Source organism: Pelodiscus sinensis, chromosome 3 (genome assembly GCF_049634645.1).
Source record: "Pelodiscus sinensis isolate JC-2024 chromosome 3, ASM4963464v1, whole genome shotgun sequence".
NCBI classification, from domain to species: domain Eukaryota; kingdom Metazoa; phylum Chordata; order Testudines; family Trionychidae; genus Pelodiscus; species Pelodiscus sinensis.
The window spans coordinates 104,023,906-104,047,056 of NC_134713.1; the positions used below are offsets into that span (position 1 = coordinate 104,023,906).

Consider the following 23,151-nt stretch of genomic DNA (forward strand, 5'->3'; position numbering starts at 1 on the left):
AGGATTTTCATGATTTATACCCTAAAAATTGTACTTAATCAACATAATGGTTCTTTCAAACCCTAATAATAACAGTGCATTTCTGTAGCTGGAGATCTCAAAGTGCTTTACTGATATTGTTGAGTTATTCTCATAATAACTGTGTAAGGAAGATAGCTATTTCTAATCTCATTTACAAATGAGGAAACAGGCACAGAGATTTAAGGCTTGGTTTTATAAAGGACGAAAGTCTGAGATTTTGCCCTAAAATGCAAAAATATACTTATTGTTATTGAATCTTCTTAATCTTTTCATAATATATTGCATCTGACAGAGGCATATTCTTGAATATTGTCCCTGTGTGGCTTTCATATTAAAAAGTCCTGCAAATTAAAAAAAACTGTAAATCAGCATAATTTAGTGCAATTTTTTCTTACAAATATTATATAGCTGATGATTTCCTGTGGTGGCCAATACATAAGAAGTTTTGATGCTCTTATTGAGTGATTTCAGAGTGGGTTTTGTGCCATAGTGATCTATGTATTCTCCTATCTATACATTTCATCTGGTTAAATTAACCATGGTGATCCTTCCAGCTAGTGCAGGAAAAGGGATGTACTGGGTGCCAAGGCAACAGTTGTCATCTGATTATATTATTCTGACAACTCATGAATGTCTTGGCACAGAAAACTGCTGTGAGCTTTCTGTGATCCAGGGGTGCCACCTCCCTCAGTAATACACAATTCCTTCTCAGTCTGACCCTTCCCTTTGAATGATTGCCAGTACTACTCTCACGGGCTATGTCTAGACTGCAAGCCTCTTTCGAAAGAGAGCGTCTAGACTGCACGTTGAACTTTTGAAAAAGCGGCTTGCTTTTTCGAAAGAAAGCATCCAGTGAGTCTGGATGCTCTCTTTCGAAGAAGCCCTATTTACATTGAAGAACGCCTTCTTTTGAAAGAGGAACTTTCAAAAGAAGGCGTTCTTCCTCGTGAAATGAGGTTTACCGCCATCGAAAGAAAAGCCGCGTTCTTTCGATTTAATTTCGAAAGAACGCGGCTGCAGTCTAGACGCAGGTGAGGTTTTTTCGAAAAAAGGCTACTTTTTTCGAAAAAAACCCTGAGTCTGGACACAGCCATGGAGGCTTTTTCTATCCATGCCTTGTGCATCCTATGCCTTGGTCAGTCTTGTCCTGTCTGACTAGGCACCCTCTCTGCTTCAAAGCTCTTATTTAAAATCCACCTCTTCAAGAAATCTCTCCAGTATTCTTTTGCTCATCCATAATCCCAATGCTTTTCCTCTCTTCAGCTGCGACCCCTGCTCTTGTCTTATTTAGGTTTTGCTCCAAATAATTTATTGCCTGCCTTATTTATGTTTGACAGGCACCATGTAAATTAACAGTGCTTCAGTCTTTATCATTCTTTTCTTCTGGAGATTTAACTTTTCATTTATCCGTTAACAAGTGTGTTTTCCTAAGTCTCCTTTTTTCTCTACCTCTTCTTTCTCCGTTCTTATTTCTCTCCATTGTTTTCTATGTCTTTTACCCATCTTTGGGTTTTTTTTCTCTTTCCATTCCTTTTCATAACTATTTTTTCTTCTCTTTCCCATGTACTTACCCTATTTTTTCTCCTGCTATCCCATATAGCAGTGTTTCTTAAACTTTTTGAGACCACGGAACATCAAACAATAATAATTTTTTTATGTGGAACACCTATGAAAATTTTCTTCAAAAAAATTGTTGTAACACACAAAAAGTCAAAAACAAAATAACAAAAATAAAGAAGAGGTCACGGCACACCTGCGAGTTGTTCACAGAACACCAGTGTTCCCCGGATCATAGTTTAAGAAACACACAGCATTCATTTTTTCTCGAGTCTTTGTTTAGATTTTCCCCATTCTTCTTCTAGATCCTTCCATGTGAGTTATAGTATTAACTACAAGGAAAAGTCAGTATAATTAAGCTCACAGTTAAATGGACTGATCATTGCCTCTACTGGTTACTGAAGTTACCTCACCTTGCTTCAGGATGTTATAATTTATATGGGGATATATTCTTTAGTAGGAAAGAACTGATTATATCTTTCTTCACTATAGCAGGAGGGTTGATCAGCACATGTACAAGGAGAATGGAAGCCACTGCCTCTAAGGACACATTAGTTTCTAGAAGTACATGAATTCTGTAAAATTTAAAATAAGGACATAACTTGATTTAGAATATAACTAACTTGCCCCATATTTTTTGAGAGACTTTCTTAACGATCAAACAGATATTTTGTTATTTTTCCCAAAACATTGTTATTTTCAGATACTAAGGAGAATGTTAATGTCAAAGAAACTCTGCAAAAATTGTGGACTTTAATTGAGTCAAATATCGAACAGTGTGGTGTAATTCTACTGAGGTATGTAATAAATGGCAATTTTATATTGCAACTGGTTCAACAGAACTTTGTATAATCATACAATCAAATCTTTATCAGAATAAATATGATGAAAGAATGACTTGTTTTGAAATTATGAAAATTATGTTAAACATGCAAAGCATTTGAGATTTTCAAAGAAGGTGTAATATATAAGCTTTATTCTGCTTACTTTATGCGCCTAAAACATCTAGCAAATCTACTAGTTGAACTGGAGTGTTGCTTCCATGCTATCTTCCTTTTTATATTTGTAGTATGGGTATTCTATTGTAAATTTTACTAGTGTAAATATGATATTAAGCTTTTAATAATCCAGTTAGATTGCTTTAAAGAAAAATACTGAGTAAGCCTTTTCTTTAGGGAGACCTTGTTTTCAGTAAAAAGCTAGCTATAGCTACACTGGCTAGTTTTACAAGTAAACCCTTCTGGTGGAGATGCAGCTTATATTGCAGTGTAGCTTTCACCAATTGCCCAGAGAAAATAAGGTATACCACAAAAAGCACATTTTTACTGTTCCAATTGCTTCTATACTAGGACTTTTGCTATGTTGAAGAAGGAAGCTACCTTACTAAAGGTCCACCACCCTGCAGAGTCCTGGACTCCTGGCAAATAATTTATTAGTAACCAGAGGTGTGGGGGGAATTGTAAGGACTCCTGTAGTTTCAAGACTTGATTGCCCTGGCTTTGATATAAATTCTCCTACACAAATAAGGAAATGAACAAAAATAGACACAAGAAGAAAAATACCTGAACAACTTTTAAAAAGTGACAAAACATTTATACAAGGAACCCTTGAAGAAAGAGAGATCCATGTACCAATATATGTACCAATGGGTGTACCAATGGGTCACATATATAATAGGGTTAAAGTCAAGATCATGGTCTTCTCCTTATTAAGTTTAAGTATCCATCTCTTTTTTTTTCAGAGAAATGTTTAAAAGCAACTGTAAGTCTCTCAGAAAATATCCCTGCTACGAGGATGAATGGGCTAAAACAGCTTTTATTGATTATGCTGTCACATATTTCGATCAGCCGCCAAATTTTTGGTTTGTGGTTTTTAGGTGAGTTTCAAGTATTCTTATGTGGAAATACTTTATTATGGAAAAGCAGTAGCTTCTACACATTCAAAGTTTCAGTCAGCATTAAATAGAAAGCCCTATTTTACTTCATGTAAAACTCTTGTCTTAGAAAATTGGATAGACATGAAGTTGCCAAAGTTAGTCTGAAGGCAATGGAGATTGTCTCTGCCAGTTTGAAAACAATTAATTTAACTGGCTTTGAATGACAGGTAAAAAATACTCTGACTTGGGTGCCTCAGTTTTTGATGTCCAACTTGAGGCACCAGAAAAGGGTCTCAGATAAGTGCTTAGCATTTTTTTAAAAAATCACACCTTTGAAAAGTGTCAGAGTCAGGTATCCAAAATCACACATCAATTATTTTAATTTTGACCACATTATTAAATGAATTCAGATTTTTTAAAATAAAATGACATTTTTGAAATGGGAAGTAATGATATTTTAAAACTTATGTGAAAATACAAACAATAGTGAGTAAAATTAATCAACTATGACACTGGGATTTAAAAACAACCTCTTAAAATTCAGTCTAGAATTAGAAACTACACACACACACACCAAAAAAAAAAAAAAAGAGAGAGAGAGAGAAATCCATGTTTCCTTATTTTTGTCTTTCCCCGCTAACTGGAGATCAGGTCACCAGAACAGTTTTTTCAGGCACGTAAGGCCACTGCTCACTCGATATCTGCTCTATCTTCTAGTACACAGCCTGCCTACCATTTTTCTGGCTGTTGTTTTGATCTTTGCCCACTAATTCTAATGCTAAATGCCTTGCTAACAGGATTCCCTTCATCCATCCTTTATACATGCTCATAGGCTGGTCCTCTATGAGTCTTTTCTTACCTTAAATATGGACCACATCCACTCTAGATTTCCTTCACTATGAGCTATTCCTGTATGCCACCACCTGGAGTGCTGTTTACATTTTACAACCCCAAACAGTTCTCCCACTTGTTTCTGGGGAAAGGAGCAGTACTAGCAACAGCCAGCTCTGCCTTCCTTCAGGGTCTTAACTTCCCCTCCCATGGCTGCCTTACTGTCACTTTATCTGATCCCAACTGTTGGGATTATTTCCTTCTTTAATTACCTCGAGTTGTTGCTACACTTGTTAATCGATCCTGTAATTAGGTCCCAATTAATCTATATTGGTTGGGATTTGAATGACAGGTGACTGACTGACTCAGCTCCTGACTCAGCACTCCTGTTACACATGCCCATATTATCTCAGCCTCCTCTCCTGCAACTCCAATCTGATACCACATACCCTGGTCTCATACTTGATAACATTTTGCATGTGATCCAGTAATGTCACCTCTTCACTCTTCTACAACATCTCAGTTAAGTGGTGTCAGGTCTCTCAAGTGCTTCTCTTTGGTCTGAAAGACCAAGTGGTCTGACTGTGGTTTTGTATAATTGTCCCTAAAGTAGTCTGGGCATCTGTTTATCAGAGATCACTCCACTTTTCTTGTGCCAGACTTTTCCCATGCTCAGCAGCCTTGCCTACTGTTCTCCGCTGATTTCTCTATTTGCTGCTAACCGACCCCTACAGTTCTTCAGTGTATAAACCTGATTTAGGTGCTGGTCTTCAGTGCTGATATTGTTCTGCCTTGGTTTTCTGTTCAGGTCTTGCATGATTTCAGTTTTTTTCTTTACTCATTTGAGGCCATAGTTTGTTACCTGTATCAGGCATCAGTCACGTGGACCAGATCTTTCTCCCTGTTGGTCATTAGCACAGTTATAATCTGCACAGATCACTTTGGTGCCTCTATCCATTTGTGTGTGCCTACTTATGAAGTCCATCACAATTATGAATAATAATGGAATAAGCACTGATCCATGGCGGAGTCCAACTTTCACCTCAAAATCCCCTGTTGCACTGAAAGCCAACTGACTTTTTGTCATGGAACTATGCAGTGCTTTTTTTGTGATGGTACTGCCCGGTACGCAGTACCGGCACCTCCAGACCCGATATGCAGTACCAGCACCTCCAGTCAAAGCTCAACTTTTCCCCTGAAGTACCAGCAGCTTTTTTTCCACAAAAAAAGCATTGAAACTATGTGACAGGGTGTACCACTCCTTGAGGTTACCTGCCAGATACTCACAATCCTTCCACATCCTGACCCAGGAAGGAGCAGTAGAAGTGACTCCTCTAGGCTATCTAAAGTGACTGTGAGTAAGCTGTCATTCAGATGCTCTAGGGCAGGCATGTCCAAAGTCCGGCCCGCGGGCCAATTGCGGCCCGTGTTCCGGTTTAATACGGCCCCACAGGTAATTTGGCAATATCTATCTTTTATGGCCCCCAACGAATCCATATGTATTGAGATGAATACATTGTAAAATCTCAGTTAATGTCAGTTGGTCTAAATCAGTTATAAATATATTTGGACACAACATGTATACTTGGTGTTATGTTCCTGTTCATATTTTTTGAACTTAAAAGTTGACAGACAACCTTTATTACCAATAATATGTAATGTACTTTACAATGTTCCTGACATATATTTCAGCTTCCTGGATTTTTTTTCATCTGGCCTTCAGATATGAAAGGCAGAGTGATTTAACACCTGTTTAGATTTGTCATCCATGTGACGAAATGAAAAGTATGCCGTTTGCAATAAACTTTGCATAAAATAGTTAATTTGCATTTAATTTTAATGGTTCAAAGAATGTCAGGCAAAATGGTCGGCCCTCACGCTTGTTCACTTCATCAAATCTGGCCCTCTTTGAAAAAAGTTTGGGCACCCCTGCTCTAGGGTGAAGCCAGTAGAATCCAGAAAGCTCATACTAAAAGGGAGCTGCTGGACAAAGCAGAATCAGTTGCTGGCAGGGAGCAGAGGAGCAAGAAAGGTGCTATTAGGTGGCAGCAAGATCTCAAGACAGTCTTCAGCCCGGGTAAGAGTGGGGAAATGACCCAGGGAACAAGAGCAACTGCACCAGAGTAAAAGTTAATGGAAAGAAGGAGGTGGCTACACTTACAGAATCCCTAAGTTGTGACCTGGATTCATAGGCAGTCCTGAGTTTCCCCACCAGCGACTGGAGAAATGCCTTAAGCCCTGATTGACTCAGCTGGAGAGCTGGGACAATAGGCAAAGAGTCTCCAGGAAGGAAGCCCTCAGGGCACTGCATCATATCAGAGGAGGGAGGGCTTTGGGAAGAGACCAGCTATGGGTACTATGACTATGATAAACCCTTTTGGACTTTTAACCTAGAAGGATTTCTTTTGTTCATGTATGAACTAAGTGTAACTCAGCTGGATGGTAGTAGCTAGCAGAAGGCACCATGAGCAGAGCAAAGCTGAATAAAGAGTATGCGTCTGCACAGTTCTATAGAGGTCGCTCATGAGAAGCAAGCTGGTCCCATAGCAAACCATCATTCAGACCTATCAGCATGTGGACAAGTGCCTCAAGTACTCCATAGGAACATAGCAAAAGCAATCATCTAGGTACTAAGTACTTTGTCAAATGCTTCTTCAAATAGATGAAAACTAATCTTGCTTGATGTTTCCCTCCAGCTTCTTTTCCACCAACTGTCTAGTGATGAACATCTGTAGTCATTTTCCTTTTCTAATACCAACCAGCTCCTTTCCTAAAAGAGGCTCCACTAGTCAATGTCTGCTTCGATCTGTGTTTCTCTCTAAGTTTCATGAAGTGGGACAACAGCTTAATTCCTTAGTACACTAAACAGTTCTGTATGTCCCTTTTGTGTTTGTATATTGGTACCAGCGTGGTCTTTCTACATTCTCCTTGGATTGTCTTCCCTTTCCAAACTCTGGGCAGTTCTTATGTGAGCCAGAATGTACCAATTAATCTCTTTACAAGATCTATATTATATAAAAAGTATATGAGCATATTTTGCACCACATTATGAAAAGTAAGCCACAACACCTGTAAGCATGTGTTACTCGCGCACTTTGGGTGTCCATTTCTTTCAATTACTTAAGTTCAAGTATCTGCTATAATTGACTATCTGCTATTTGAATTGTGCTTTTTACAATTAAAGAAACTTTTAGAGTATTTTAGATTTTTTTCTCCAAAGTATAAATGCAATAAACAATTTTAAACATAGAATGTTTGTAACCCTATAAAATTAGTTTATATTCAGATGTTTTAAGATTGCAATGCCTGCAACTAGTTGCTGTTGAGGTCTTTGTTTGGTAGGTTTGGCTACGTCAAAACTATACAACAACTAGCATTCTAATTTTGAGCAGCTGGAACCTACATAGCTATACAAGTATTATTATTAGCATTTATTTTAATTTTACAGCAACTACTTTATTAGTGAAAAGCAATTTGAAATTGAAAACATTTTTCAGAAGAGATATTACCTTTCTTTTACTGTAGGGAAACATTTCATGTGACAGAAGATATGCTTATAGTGCCAAAGATGTACACAACCATCCCTACCTGTATGCTCCATGTTGTTGATAATGATACACTGGAAGAAATACCACGCATCTTTCTCAAAGTGGCCCCTCATGTTTATACCAAGAATAAGGTCAGTCCAAACATCTTTGCGTACAACATCACTATAGAAATAATAATCACTGTTATTAAGATATAAGCGAATCACCTCTGACTTCACAGGACATGCATCTATTTGAAAAGCACACAGAATTTTAATTTATCAGGTTGGTCCAGAAAAGAGGCTGCTGTAGCTGCAATTCAATTTCAAGCCTCTTCTGAGAAAAATGCCTTTACCTTTTCTCAGAGTTTGCTTTTATTTCCAGAAGAGAGTCAACCTCCTAGTTTCCGTAACTAAAGTACTACTTACTTCATCCCTGGTACCAGGCCCTATCAGAGGTGGGGCCAGGAGGGCCATTTGGCCCAGGCCTCAGGAGACAAATGGGCCTCATATTTTGAAATGCGTAATTCATTCTGAGTATGTCTACACTACAGCATTAGTTTGAAGTATCTTATTTCAAAATAGTTAATTTAAAATAAGATATTTCGAAATAACGTGTCTACACACAAAATGCATTTCGAAATAGCGTTTTGCTATTTGGAAATAGTGCATCCACACTGATTGGATGCTGAATCACATTTAAGGCCAGCTGAAACCGATTCCAGCAGGGCATCAGGTCAGTAATTACTTTGTATGGCTGCTGTCTGAGTCTATCTGAGGCTTGTGCTTAAAGGGTCCCCCCTGGACAACCGGTTCTCAGCTTTCTCTGCTTGCTTGCCTACCTCGCTGAGGGACAGCAAAGCATTTTTGTCTCTGCATGCTTTGGTTGCCCTGACTCAGGACATCACAGCACTCGGCACCATGGAGCCAAAGCTGCCCCTGGGCACTCTGGTGCTCATTTTGGATGTCTTGCTGCAAGCCTGGAAGCAATTGCTGGAGTCTGCATCGCAGCATCTGCTGCAGCCCAACACCCAGGCCCTCTTCCGGACCCTACTAGGGGACGTGGAGGAGCAGCAGCAGCACCTGGACGCCAGCGTGCCCCGCCACATCTGTCATCTAGACACCAGCAGCGACTGGTGGGAACCACATCATCCTGGAGTGCTGGGGAGACCAACAATGGACCCAGAACTTCAGGATGAAGAAAGACACCTTCCTCGAGCTCTGTGGGAGGTTCCCCCTGCTCTGCAGCGATGGGACATGCACATGAGCCTGCCATTCTCCTCCAGAAGCATGTGGCCATCGCTCTATGGAAGCTCTCCAGGGAAGCTCTCCAATGTGGCAGACCAGTTTGGCGTGAGGAGATCCACCATCGGAGCATTGCTCATGCAGGTATGGCAGTCTGGCCACTGTGCCTGGGCAGGGGAGGAGGAGAGCAAGGAGGGGATGGGCTGCCCCAGGTAAAAAGGGGGGAAGTGGTGCAAGTCCCCTCCCCGGGAGGGTTTGTTCTGTCCCAGCCACATTACGGACTGCCCGTGGTGGCCAGGATTGCAGGGAGGGTTGCTCCTGGGGAGAGGGTGTGGGGAAGGAGCACTGTCAGCCACCCTGGCACCCCAGTGACTCTCGGTTTTGTGTGTCCCTCTGCAGATGGTCAAGGCCATGAATAGAGTGCTGTTCCACAGAGTCATCCGCCTCACTGATGTGGACGCGGTCATCAAGAGCTATGGCGCCCTCGGCTTCCCCAACTGCGGGAAATTGATGGGACACACATCCCCATCCGTGCCCCAGACCACCAGGCCTCCCTGTACATAAACTGGAAGGGATACTTCCCGGTTATCCTGCAGGCTGTCTCTGACCACCGGGGCCACTTCCTGGATATTAATGTGGGTTGGTCCGGCAAAGCACACGATGCGCAGGTGTACCGCAATTCCTCTGTATGCCAGAGGCTGCACACCGGGCCTTTCTTCCCCGACAGTCACATCAGGGTCACGGACGTAGACATGCCTTTGTGCTTGGTGGGGGATGCGGCCTACCCACTACAGCCCTGGCTCATGAAGCTCTACACGGGACACCTCAACCCCTCCCGACAGGCCTTTAATGCCAGGCTCAGCAGGGCCCGCATCGTGGTAGAGGGTGCCTTTGGCCAGCTGAAGGCCCGATTTAGATGCTTTCTCACCTGCCTGGACCTCTCTGAGAGGAATATTCTGCACTTGGTGGTAGCGTGCTATGTGCTGCACAATTTGTGTGAAAGGAAGGAGGAGGCTTTCCTGCCAGCCTGGATGGCAGAGGCCGACCACTTAGCTGGCCTGTACGCGCAGTGGAAGGAGGAGCAAAAGATGGGGTGGCAGCAGGGGCTGGAGCGGCAGGAGGCACCAATCTCTGCTCCAGGGTCTACAGGTGGACGCAGATGGCACGGTCCTGGGCAAGCAGGTCCCGCCAGCTCTCCTGCTGCACCTTCAGGTCTTCATGCACGCAGTGCTCCAGGATGCGGACCTCCCTTCACAGGAGCCCCAGGTGCTGATGCTGGTAGTCCTCCTGGTTCTGGGTCAGCCTGCTGAGTGCCCAGGAGTGGGAGGATGTCCTGGGAGGGGTGGTGCGCCCTGCACTCACAGCTGCTGCGGCTATGGAGAAACAAGAGAAGTGGTCAGTTATCCCTGGGGACAGAATGCGTGAAGCCAGCCCCCCTCTGCAAGGCGAAGACGGCAGGTCTCCGCGCCGTCAGAGCCTATGTGCTTGCACACAGGCCATGTTTGGCATTTCCTGCTATCCCCAGGAGTGTGAGCTGGCCTGGGACTGCACCCATGCCCCTGTGCTGTATATAGTGTGGGGATAAGGAGGGAAGGGAGATGTGCCCTGCCTCTGCATAGAGGGGGCTTGTGAAGGGATGGCATCATGCAGTGTCCCTCCCCGGGGTCAGGAGCATGTCATGTGCCTTCATACATACATGCATGTGGATAACAGGCCAGGGCCCTTGTGTGGCAGCCAGCCGGGGCCATGTGCCCAGGGTGGCACAGCACATGCACAGATTGCTGCATGCTCTGTGGTCAGCAAGGCCCACATGTGCGGTCCCTGGTCTCCCTCTCCCACCCCCCCACCTTGAATAAGGGGACAGTGATGGCACTTACATGTCGAGGCCTCCCCGGCTTTGGATGACACCAGGGACATGGCTGCTGTGACGCCTCGGGGGTCCTGGGTGAGTGCCATACTCACTCCGTGCTCCTGTGACTCCTGGCCATCGTCATCGTCCTCCTCCTCCTCTGTGTCCTGCTCAGGGCCCTCTGCTCCAGGGTCGATGACCACCTGGGGGGCATGGACCATCTGGACCCCCCAGGACATGGTCCAGGGAATCATAATATGGGCAGAGGTCTGGGTCAGCCCCTGGTTGGGAGCTGCCCCCTGTGACCCTGGCATAGGCCTGCCGCAGCTCTTTGATTTTCATGTGCACCTGCTCCTGGGTGCGCATGTGGTCTTTGGTGGCCAGGCTGTCAGCCATCCACCTGTAGACTGCTGCGTTCCTGCGTCTAGTGCAGAGATCATGGACATTGGAGGCCTCTCTCCAAACCTCAATCAAATCCATGATCTCCGCACTGGACCAGGAGGGCGCCCGCCTTTGCGGCCCCTCGCAGGCTCCTGAGATTTGCCAGCCTGCTCCTGCGGAGCGGTGGAGGGCTGGATGCCAGTGGATTGCTGGCTCATGCTGGGCCAGGGGCAGTGACTGCTGACTTTGTGCTGGCAGGCTTGCAGCTGGCATAGGCACTGTGGCCAGCATCTACCCCTTTAAGGGCTCCGGGGCTGGGGGGAGAGCAGAAGAGTTTTCCTGGTTTGGCCTAGAGTTGCCACCAGGGCATCCTGGGAAGGGCTGAAGGCCCCCTATTCCGAAATAAGGATCTATACAGCGCTTATGTCTAGTTAGCTATTTTGAATTTGGTATTATTCCTTATGGAATGAGGTTTACCAAATTCAAAATAAGCACTCCGCTATTTCAATTTAATTTTAAAATAGCAGTTAGGCTGTGTAGACGCTGGTAAAGTTATTTTGAAATAACCGCTGTTATTTCAAAATAACTTTGCTGTGTAGACATACCCTCTGTTACTGTAAAGTGATTTTGCTTGGTCTGATGGTGAACTTAACCTTTAAGTTAGATGTTTATCTCTGCATAGGAGATTTTCTTATTCCTGTTTTTTCTTATGTCTCTCCATATACAATAACCATGTCAGTCTCAGCTATAAGCTACCTCTTTTTCCAGTTTTAGATTCACCTTTAAAGGCTTTTTTGTGATTAAAGAACTAGAATTAAAAGTTTATTAATAAACTTTATCCAGCAATCAGCCCATGTTCATATTCATAATAACACATCAGTTATTAGAGGAATTTAATAACAGGAACATGTTAGGAGACAAAATTTCAAGACTTTGAAATAAGGCTATAAGGGGCATAGTAAATAACATCCTCAAACCATTATTATATAATATTGATTACAAAGTATATACAATTAAAATTTTGTATAACCAACAGCCTTTAGCAAATTAATTTATTGTGTGTTACTGTGTTTTAAAAGAACGCGTTTATAAAAATGAAGCAAAGATTTGCAAGTGGTGCAAGTAAGGGACAGTGAAAGCAACAGAGTGAAGCAGCATTTAAGAGTTTAAAGCCAATAACATCATTTCCTGTAGAAAAGATGCTTAAGCCACTAGCTGGTGACCATACTGACAGAGACAATTCCATATGTGATGATGAAAACTTTGTACCCACAAATGACATTTCAATGCCACTGCCTCAAAATGAGGAGGTCATTAACCAAGACACAGAAATGTCAACAGTAGCGATAAACTGATAACTGGAAAAAACTCCTTGAATGCATTTTGAATGTCATTATTTTTCTTTCTGAATGGGGATTGGCTTTGTTTAGTTCCAGTCAATGAATCGGTGACCATACAAACAAAAACTTTCTTGGTATACTTGAGCTTCTTAGCAAGTATGAACCACTATTATCAGGCCATATTAAGCATGTTCGTGAATCACAAGAGAGTGGAAAACGCATGCAAGTCCATTATATGTCTACTAGAATACAAAATGAGTTTATTGAGTTGTGTGAGACATTTATGCAAACAACAATTCTGGGGGAATGGCAGTGCACAGAGTCACTTCCCATGAGGCTTTTGGAGTGGTGGGTGGTAGGTGCCTGGGAGCAGTGGCGAGTGTGGAGCCACTTGTGCCTCCGGGAACAGGACAGTGGGTAAATATCCCACCCCAACAGCATGCTTCCTGACCTGCAATATCTTTAATCTGACATACCCTATTTCCAGGGATTCCCAGATTAAAGAGGTTCAAGTGTAATTGTGTGTACAAACTGTTTATTGTGCAGACAAATGGGTAAAAAGATGACAAGCTTAGACTACCATTTTTTTTCAAAATTAGTTCATTCAGCAGTTAACTTGTCTTCTGCTCCCTCATTCTACCCTTTACTCTGTTATTTCCACTTACTGTGTGAGATGGTTTTGAAAAGGAATGTTATTTGTGTAGCACCTAGCACAATGGGGCTCAATCCTTTTCTGAGCCTCTAGGCACAGCTGCAATACAATTATTAATATTTTTGTTGCTGGTTTAGCTTTCAGGAACAGTACATCTACTGTTGTTTGAAAATCTAACCTTTAATCTGAGTCACTGTTTATTAATGTTTTGGTTTTGAGAAATATAAACATTGAGGTGTGTCTCCATCTTCAATATCAAAATAACAATAGCTTGTAATCAAGCATTTGTAGAAATGCATGTTGTAAGATGAATTGTACAATAATGAAATGCTTAAATATATATTTAAATTGATCAATTGATTTTTGAGAGGGAGCCAGTGGCAGGTGTTCTTTTTAAAGTACTGGATAAAATCACACAAAAATAAATTCAAATGTTTGTAGAAATTAATGTTTTACAGTTCTTTGAGTAGTGTCGCTATATACCTTTGGAGATTTGCCATTCCATGCACATGGTTCCATACCATTGCTATATAGCAGGCTAACCATCCTCAGTACTCTATACCACCATGGCTTGAGATGGAGCCTTAGCTAGCTTTCTGGATTGAGCTTTTTACCTCAACTGTGCTCTTTTTGCTTTTTGTGGTTAGCGTATATAGTAGTGAGTTATAATAGTTATATTAATTTCTTTTTTTACCGAAATATTTTTTAAATTAATTAAATTTTATATAATGAGAAAGAAAGAAAACTCTGCCAAGCTTAGAGAATCTAACATATTGGACTATGAGACACCATCAGTACCGACAGAAGATTGCAATAGCAAGAAGAGTTTTACTGTGGTACTGAAAAAGACCACTGAACTTCCATCAGGTTCACCCACCCTCCATATAGCATTCAAAACTCATGATACCGTCCACTTTACCCCAAGCCATGGACACAGTACCAACAGCATTCTTGGTTCTGCAAGATTTCTGTTTTTCCCAAGACCTCACAGCATCAGAGACTCCTGATTCACCATTATATTGTCTCTGTTCAATATCAAGAATCTCTAGGTCTCCACATGCCCACTTACTACCAGTGGTAGTACCTCACATTTCTTCTATACTGAGAACATCTGCATTTTGAAGACATATGTCTGGGACCAATGGTTGTAACTCAAGTTCTTTCTGTTACCCTGTCATTACTGAGTGGCTCAGAAGAGGATTATGATGAAGGCCTTGCCTCTGCCTCCCAAACATTAGTGCAAGGCTATCACTCTGTTCCAGTGAAGGTTTCTTTTTCTTGAGCTCCATGAGCTCACTCATCACTGACATCCCTATGAGCATCCAGCTGGGGAGGGCAGCCATGGTTTCTGTTACCCATGCCCTATGCTCCACTCTTGGGATCTCTGGCCTGCTTATCACCATCAGTTCTCCAAGGCTTCAAACTATGCCCTACACACAAAGACAGACAACCCTTCTTACCCTCCTTTTCAGGAGACAAGAGGCTCAAAAGAGGTTTTTGAGGAACTGGAAACCATGGCTGATAAGATTTTTTTTTAAGTGTAGTTCTTCAAGATGTGTGTCCCTATTGGTTCTTCATTATTTGGACTCCTTTTCCCCTCTGCTTTGGACTTCTCTGTCATGGGGCTTTGTAGAGAAGGAATTGAGGATGATTAGCCTGCTCAATACTATATAGCAACAGTACAGAGCACAAAGTGGAGTTAACATCTATGCACAGGCCAACTGGACACAGCTATAAGAAATTTACAGTCGAAGGCTCGCGTACCCAAAAGGGAGCATCTACAGGAGCACTACTCAAAGAAAAACTGTAGTTACTGCTCAGGGTGAGTAATGATTTCTTATTTCAGTTTTAGTAACAGCTAATTATTCTTCACATGCTGGTACTGTGTATTTCACTAAACTTTTACATTGTTTTAATACTATAACAGCCTGTTTAACGTTGTTTTGAGGCTGTCCTTTAAATCTAACTGATTTTTTCTATTAGTATTAATGTATTTAATATAAGAAATTTTGTGTTTTACCAAGTCTGATAATCTGTTATCTTGTTTTTAATAGCATATGTGACAAAACACTAAGGTTGGGATCTTGGTATTACTCCAGAATTGTGTTATGAGACTATATTTTATTCACTCAAACTTTATTTTCATATACAGGCAGTCCCTGACTTACGCAGATCCGACTTATGTCGGATCCGCACTTACGAACGGGTCTTTTCTTGCCCCAGAGCTCACGGGCGGCGGGTCACCACCCATGTCCTCCGGGGCGAGAAAAGCTTCTCCCGGTCTCCCTGGTCTGCTGGGGGGGTCCAGCAAAGCCACTGGACCCCCCCCCCCCCCCCCAGCAGACCAGGGACACCTGAGCAAAGCCGCCCAGGCGGCGGGAGTCCCGCTGCCTGGGCGGCTTTGCTCGTTTGCCCCGGACCAAAGCTGCCCAGGCAGCGGGACTCCCACTGCCTGGGCGGCTTTGCTCTGGTGTCCCTGGTCTGCTGGGGGGGTCCAGCAGCTTTGCTGGACCCCCCCAGCAGACCAGGGGGACAGGAGCAAAGCCGCGGAGCACGCCCGCAGCAGGACAGCCCGGGCGCGCTTGGGCTGTCCCGCTGCAGGCGTGCTCCGCGGCTTTGCTCTCCGTCTCCCTGGTCTGCAGGGAGACAGGGAGCAAAGCCTTGGAGCACGCCCGCAGCAGGACAGCCCAGGTGCGCTTGGGCTGTCCCGCTGGGGCGTGCTCCGCGGCTTTGCTCCTGTCCCCCTGGTCTGCTGGGGGGGGGTGTAGCTAGTGCCCCCCCCAGCAGACCAGGCTTTTCTTGCCTACCCCTGGGGTAGAGCAGCTGGGGGCTGCCGGGTTGGTCCCGCAGCGCCGCTCCGGACCAACCCGGCAGCACCCCAGCTGCTCTGCCCCAGGCATCCTGATTCAGCCGCTGCTGGTCAGTTTCAGCAGCGGCTGAATCAGGACGCCTGGGGCAGAGCAGCTGGGGTGCTGCTGGGTTGCTCCAGTAGCGCCGAGGAGCCGCGCTACTGGAGCAACCCAGCAGCACCCCAGCTGCTCTGCCCCAGGCGTCCCCAAGTCAGCCGCTGCTGAAACTGACCAGCGGCTGACTACAGGAAGCCCGAGGCAGAGTTGCTCTGCCCCAGTCTTCCTGGAATCAGCCGCTGATCAGTTTCAGCAGCAGCTGACTTGGGGACGCCTGGGTTTCTTAAGTTGAATCTGTATGTAAGTCAGAACTGGCATCCAGATTCAGCCGTGGTTGAAACTGATCAGTTTGAGCAGCGGCTGACGCCAGTTCCGACTTACAGATTCAACTTAAGAACAAACCTACAGTCCCTATCTTGTACATAACCCGGGGACTGCCTGTAATCAGACATTCAATAAGAATACAATTTTAAATTGAAGAGCTGGCTATATTTTAATTGCCTTCATAATCATATATAGATCAGTAAAATTCCAGTGGACCAGCAAACAATATAAAAGCCACAGTTGTAATGATGTGACATCATGCCATTATTTTAACATAAATATTGTATGCAAATTTATTAGTAAGTTAGCCAACTTTGAATATGAACAGAACACTACAACTTCTTTCTAATAGTATATTGTAAACAAACCCAATGTAACACTGCAAGTGAGAAATAATATCTAAATTCCTAATTGTCAGTATTAATGCAAAACAGATTATTTTCTTGATATAACCCTACCATTTAAGTTTATGCTTCAAAAACTATGAATCAGCAATTCCCAACTAAGGTTATAAACTGTATCAGCAGATATTATTCTGCTTCAAAGTCAGTTCTGGAAAAAAATCAAGTTAATTTCAAAATGATTGACACGGAGGATAAAATCTGCTGAGTAGCAATAGTGTCTGTCTGTCTTCTGCAGGCTTTATAGTGTAGAGAGACACTTTACATATATCCTTGGCTGTATTTAGAAGCAAATAATTTTAATCTAAATTGTTTTCCTGTATAATCGTATCTTCCACTACCAAAAAGATAGCACATTATTTCTTTATTTTTTATTGTTCATAAGATTTTTATGAGTGGATGAGATAATGAGATAGAGTAAGGAACAAAATACTGCTGATTCTTCTTCAAGTGATGTCCCCGTGGGTGCTCCTTTGTAGGTGCTGGGGTTGCCCCAGCGCTGCAGATCGGAGACTTTTCCCTAGCAGTATTCGACCAAACTGCACGTGTGCAGCAGCGTCTCGCGGCATTTGCGCTCTTTTGTATGTTCGCGCAGTCTGGCTCCCACCAGTTCCTCTCATCCACGTCAGGCTGCAGAGTGAACTGGTCTCCTCAACTTTTCTTCTCTTCTCCATTCGTGGGAGTGTTTTGTCTTAATTATAGTTTCTATTTGTGTTATAGTTCTTTCCCTCATATTCCCTAGTTCTCGTTTAAAAAAAAATCCCTTTCTCCACAGTTGAATATCCATAGTTTATAGTTACAGATAAAGATACAGATATAGATATAGTTGAATCCCTGTTTCTACTTCCAAGTTAAAAAAAAAAAACTAAAAAATTAGAATGCCTGCATCACCCAGATTAAAAAAATGCGACACATGCCATGATGCCATGCCCGCTTCTGACGGCCATTCGGCCACTCAGCGAGGCCCATGTCCCACAGAAATGTCCATGCTGCACAAAGCTTTCTGCAAAGGCACACTGGGACAGAGAGATGAGGCTGCAGATGATTCTTTTTGACAAGGCTCTCCATCCAGCGGGGTTGGAGCCTTCAGTCTCCTCAGACTAGCCACCAAAGTGCAGAGCCTCATCCCCTACAGCCACTCCACCCAAAAGACCTAGGGCGTTGCCAACTAGGTCTCTACCTGCTACTTCACAGAGTAGAATGAGTATCAGGAACAAACCAGGCACCTCAGGCACCGCCATGCAGTGTTCTAGGACCCTTGCGGCACCTAAGACAAAGAGGTCAGCGACTACAGCACCGAGATCTACATCGGCACTGACAGTGACCAAACCCTCGGCATCGACAGATCCAACAGTGCCGCAATGGTCACTGGCACCGGTAGCACCAACACCATCTACAGCAGGCACCTCGGCAACAAGTTCAGCTCTACCAGTGCTGACAGCACCAGCTGCACACACGGACGGTGCCGAAACAAGGAAGTCCACATCAAAGACACCCCGGCACTGAAGTCCTACTCCTCATTCACCATCACCCGCTTTCTCGCTGGCACTGTTGCCTTCTCTATTGGCACTGACATTGCCAAGATCTCACAGTGAGGACCAATGTAGATCGCCTCACTCTCCACACCAGAGGCTGCCCTCCCCATTTCTAGTGGCGCAAAGAGATCACGCCCATTATTCACACCGCTTTTTCTCTGTATCTCCAGCAGTTTCCTCCAGGATCTCTGATGCCTGTTCCTATTCACCACACTCACCATGGACTGCACACTGGGATCATTTCAGGCACATTCACTTTGACAGATGATCGCCACTTGACAGACTCTACTAGCATGATGATTACTGTTGCCATTACTCACCTCATAGGTATTCATATCATTACAGACCTCGTTCTCACAGAAGATCCTACTGTGACTGCACATCATCGAAGCATTCACCAACCCCAACCCCTCCTACTCCAATGGAGCAACCCGCATCGCCACAACCCCAACCCTCAGAACCAGATGAGAGACAGCCTTCTGTCACAGAGGAGCATCCTACAGAAGTATCCCCCACTGATCAATCCTCCTCTTCTCTGGATGAGGCCATCATTCCTGGGGACATCTCTCCTCCTGATGACCTCAGACAATTCCAATAACTTTTTAAAATGGTAGCAGTCAGCCAGGAGATACAGCTGGATGAGATAAAAGAGAAGCAGCACCGTCTCCTCAAGAATCTCCAGCCTCAGCATAGATCTAAGATAGCCATACCCCTGGATGAGGCCATACTTGAGGTGGCAGAAGAAATTTGGCAAACCCCTGCATCTGCACCGCCTACCAGGAAAAAAAGCCGATACAAAATATTTTGTGCCACCTAAGGGAATGGAATTTCTTTTCACCCATCTCCAGCCTAATTCGTTGGTGGTAGACGCAGCCGGAGAGAGATCTAAAACACCACAATACAAAAATCCCTCTATTGATAGGGAGACAAAGAGGCTTGATTTATTGGGCAGGAGAGTATATACATCCGCAACATTGATGCTCAGGATAGCTAATTACACCATGCATTTATCCAATCATATATTTGACAATTTCACCAAGCTTACGCCACTACTGGACCATCTCCCAGACTCAAAAAAGCCCATACTAAAAGCAGGAGGGCTACACTTTGGCGAGAACAGCACTCTAAATAGCAATGGACGTGATGGACACAGCAGCTTAATCAACGGCTACGGCAGTAGTCGTGAGACGAGCTTCCTACCTCCAATCAGCGGATTTTGTCATATCTCCCCTCAGTCTCCTCTTTTCTAAACGGAAAAGTCCCAGTCTCTTTGGCCTCTCCTCATATGGGACCCACTCCAAACCCCTAATCGTTTTAGTTGCCCCTTTTCTGAACCTTTTCTAATATCAAAACATCTTTTTTGAGGTGAGGAGATCACATCTGTACGCAGTATTCAAGATGTGGGCGTACCATAGTTTTATATGGTGGCAGTAAGATATTCTTCATCTTATTTTCTCTCCCTTTTTAAATAATTCCTAACATCCTATTTGCTTTTTAACTGCCGCTGCACACTGCATGGATATTTTCAGAGAACTATCCACGATAACTCCAAAATCTTTTTCCTGATTAGAAAAGAGCGTAAAACATTACGCGATTCAGCAGTGATGGCGCTCAGACACCTCAGTGGCATCTGCAGTACTCACAACAGCAAACAAATAGGGACCCTAAGTCCCGTCTTCCTAATAGATCTGGGTACTGCTACTTAGTCACCTACAGTGGAGCACCCACGGGGACATCACTCAAAGAAGAATGTGAAGATACTCACCTTGGTGCAGTAACTGTCATTCTTCGAGTTATGTATCCCCATGGGTGCTCCACTACCCGCCCTCCTCCCCGCTTTGGAGTCTTTCTTTCTCGTTATGTCTTCCAGTTTCTGAGACAGGTTCGAGGAACTGGCGGGAGCCGGACCGCGCGACTGTACAAAAGAGTGCAAATGCCGCTAGATGCCGCTGCACATGCGCAGTCCAGCCAAATACTGCTAGGGAAAAGTCTCCAATCTGCAGTGCTGGGGCAAGCCAAGCACCTACAGTGGAGCACCCAAGGGGACACACATCTTGAAGAACGACAGTTACTGCACCAAAGTGAGTAACTTCGCTATCTTCAACTGAAGTCCAAAGATTCTATTTTAATCATTTGTGTGTGTTATAAAACTTCTGGGGAATGGTGTTGAAAATGCAGCTCAATGATGTTTCCTTGCCTCTGCCTTATAAGGTAGGGAAAAAAACTCAAAAGCATCACTGAAGTTTGTTTGATGTGTCTTTCTCATAACTCAGAACAAAAAAATCAGTTTTTAAATAGCCTTTAGTTCTTCCTCTTGTCACAGTATATCTACTCCTATTTATATTAGAGGTTGGAGGGGAGGGAGAGAACAAAAGCATACCTTAGACTAGACAAAGAAAATAGACTGTATTTTAAATCATTGCTATTGAATTAATATGTTTGGCACTCTGATACTGCATCAGGGCAGGGAGCAGAGAGAGAGAGTGTGTTGAGGGATGAGGATGGGCTCAGATCTGGGGTGGGAGGGAACCCATCCAGTACAGGCATTTTCTCTTCCCCAAGCACTCACTCCAGCCACCAGGGGCATTTTTTTCTCACCCCCCACACACATCTACAAAGCCCTTCCCTGAATCCTGCACCCCTCACCTACACCACCAGCCCAGTGCCTGAAGGACCTGGGAAATGCCAGGTAAGTCTACTTTTATTAACATAGATAGATAAATAAGAAGCATCTGGCAGGTCATCAAATCTAAGGATAATGCACAAGAGAAAAAAATCAAAATAAACTTCAGTTGTATTAATAATGGGGATAATTATAATAATTATGGACATGCTGCAATAATGTTTAATTTTTATCACTATTTTCCAATTGCATTTTCATTAAAATTTTACCCAGTCTAAATGATGTTACCAAGGGATTCTCTGTGGGTTCCTTAAGCTTCACTAGGATCATAAAAGAGTCATAGCCACGTTGGCAATGGTATGGACAATATTTTCCTTCTGTGGGTTCACAGTATTTATTTTTAGTGATGTTCATTCCTAATGAAAAATTACATGTTTTCTGTTTTGCAGAAAGGATACACGTTCATGGCTGAAGCACAAACTGGTGACTTACCTGTGGCAGCTGGGAAATGGAGACTGCGTCTCATTGGTTCCCAGAATCCACTCCCTGTTCTTTCTCGTGATGCTGTAAACAATTTGTATTCCACTAAAGAAATTAAAGACTATTATGTACCCAATGAAAAGCACATTGTGTTCAGGTAAATTTTGCAAAGAGAACAATTTAAATGTCACTTTTTATAGGAACATGTAGTGTTCCTTCTTTTTGGAGGAAACATTCTTTCAAGCAAAAAATTCAAATACAGTAAAACTCTGATGGTCCGGCATCTGTTGGTCCGGCACTCCTGGTGGTCCGGCACCATCAGGAACCCGGAAGTGCTCTGGGCAGCCGGACCATTGGAGCTGCTCTGCCCCCAGCTTCCCTGATTCAGCCGCTGCTAAAACTGACCAGCAGCTGAATCGGGGAAGCCGGGGGCAGAGCAGCTGGAGTGCTGCCAGGTAGGCCCCTCGGGGCTGCGGGACCCAACCCAGCAGCACCCCAGCTGTCCCCGATTCAGCTGCTGCTGAAACTGACCAGCAGCTGACTCCAGGAAGCCCGGGGCAGAGCAGCTCTGCCTCGGGCTTCCTGGAGTCAGCTGCTCGTCAGTATCAGCAGCAGTTGACTTGGGGACACCTGGGGCAGAGCAGCTGGGGGACTGCCGGGTTGGTCCAGTAGCACCGAGGAGTGGCGCTGCGGGACCAACCCGGCAGCACCCCAGCTGCTCTGCCCCAGGCATCCCCAAGAGCATCTGGGGTGCTGCCAGGTTGGTCTCGCCACACCAAAGGTCGGCGCTACCGGACCAACCCGGCAGCACTCCAGCTGCTCTGCTGCAGGATTCTCTGATTCAGCCGCTGCTGAAACTGACCAGCAGTGGCTGAATCAGGGACGCCTGGGGCAGAGCCGGACTATCGGAAGGGGGGGCTATGAGGGGTCTGGGGTGGCATCCCCCCCAGCCCAGAAGCCTTATAGTCCCCCCTTCCGATAGTCTGGCAAATCTGATAATCTGGCACCTCCTGGGTCCTAAAGGTGCCGGATTATCGGATGTTTACTTGAATTTTACAGAAAATTATGTTTATTTGGTATGAAAGTCAAACCTAAACATTTTTCCAGAGTAGCGTTTAATTTTCTAAGAATATAATTAATCTAGATGTAGGGCATGATATCCTGGTAAAGAAACATTATGTTTAACTCATTACTTTGAATTCACTTCAGTACTATGGATCTCAGAAAATTATTTAAACTTCATAATACCCCTGTGAAATAGTTTCCCCAATTGCAACATTTATATTACAGTGCTAACCTAATGCGCAGAATTGGTTGGCTCTACTCAGTGAGAAAGATGGAAATAAAAACAGGAGTTCCTACACCTTGCTCTAACTTCTATAACTTTCCCATCCTATAATATTGTTAGAGAAATTTCATTTGAATGCAAATTACATGCATTTGATTAGTGCATACATATTTTATCTCAACATGAGCAATTATTTTGGTTTGTAATTTTTTTTTCAATGGATCAAAATGATTTTGGGCCAGATCCAGAGCCGCCATAAATAACCATGGTTCATTGAAATCAAATGAGCTATTCCAGTTTACCCCAGTTGATTAAC

The 23,151-nt window shown here is 43.9% G+C and overlaps 1 protein-coding gene across 4 annotated transcripts in view; it reads left to right on the forward strand.

Annotated features, from left to right (window-relative positions):
- The window catches only part of ADGB (androglobin), a 244,141-nt gene that overhangs the window by 148,395 nt on the left and 72,595 nt on the right, over positions 1-23,151 (forward strand). For all 4 annotated transcript variants that reach the window (XR_012902706.1, XM_075924379.1, XM_075924378.1 and 1 more), the window contains 4 exons: positions 2,282-2,375; positions 3,320-3,454; positions 7,811-7,964; positions 21,517-21,704. Coding sequence is in view for 3 of the 4 variants with exons in the window: in XM_075924379.1 (XP_075780494.1) it covers positions 2,282-2,375; positions 3,320-3,454; positions 7,811-7,964; positions 21,517-21,704 (571 nt within the window). In the remaining variant the exon portion in view is untranslated. The remainder of the gene's footprint in view (positions 1-2,281; positions 2,376-3,319; positions 3,455-7,810; positions 7,965-21,516; positions 21,705-23,151) is intronic.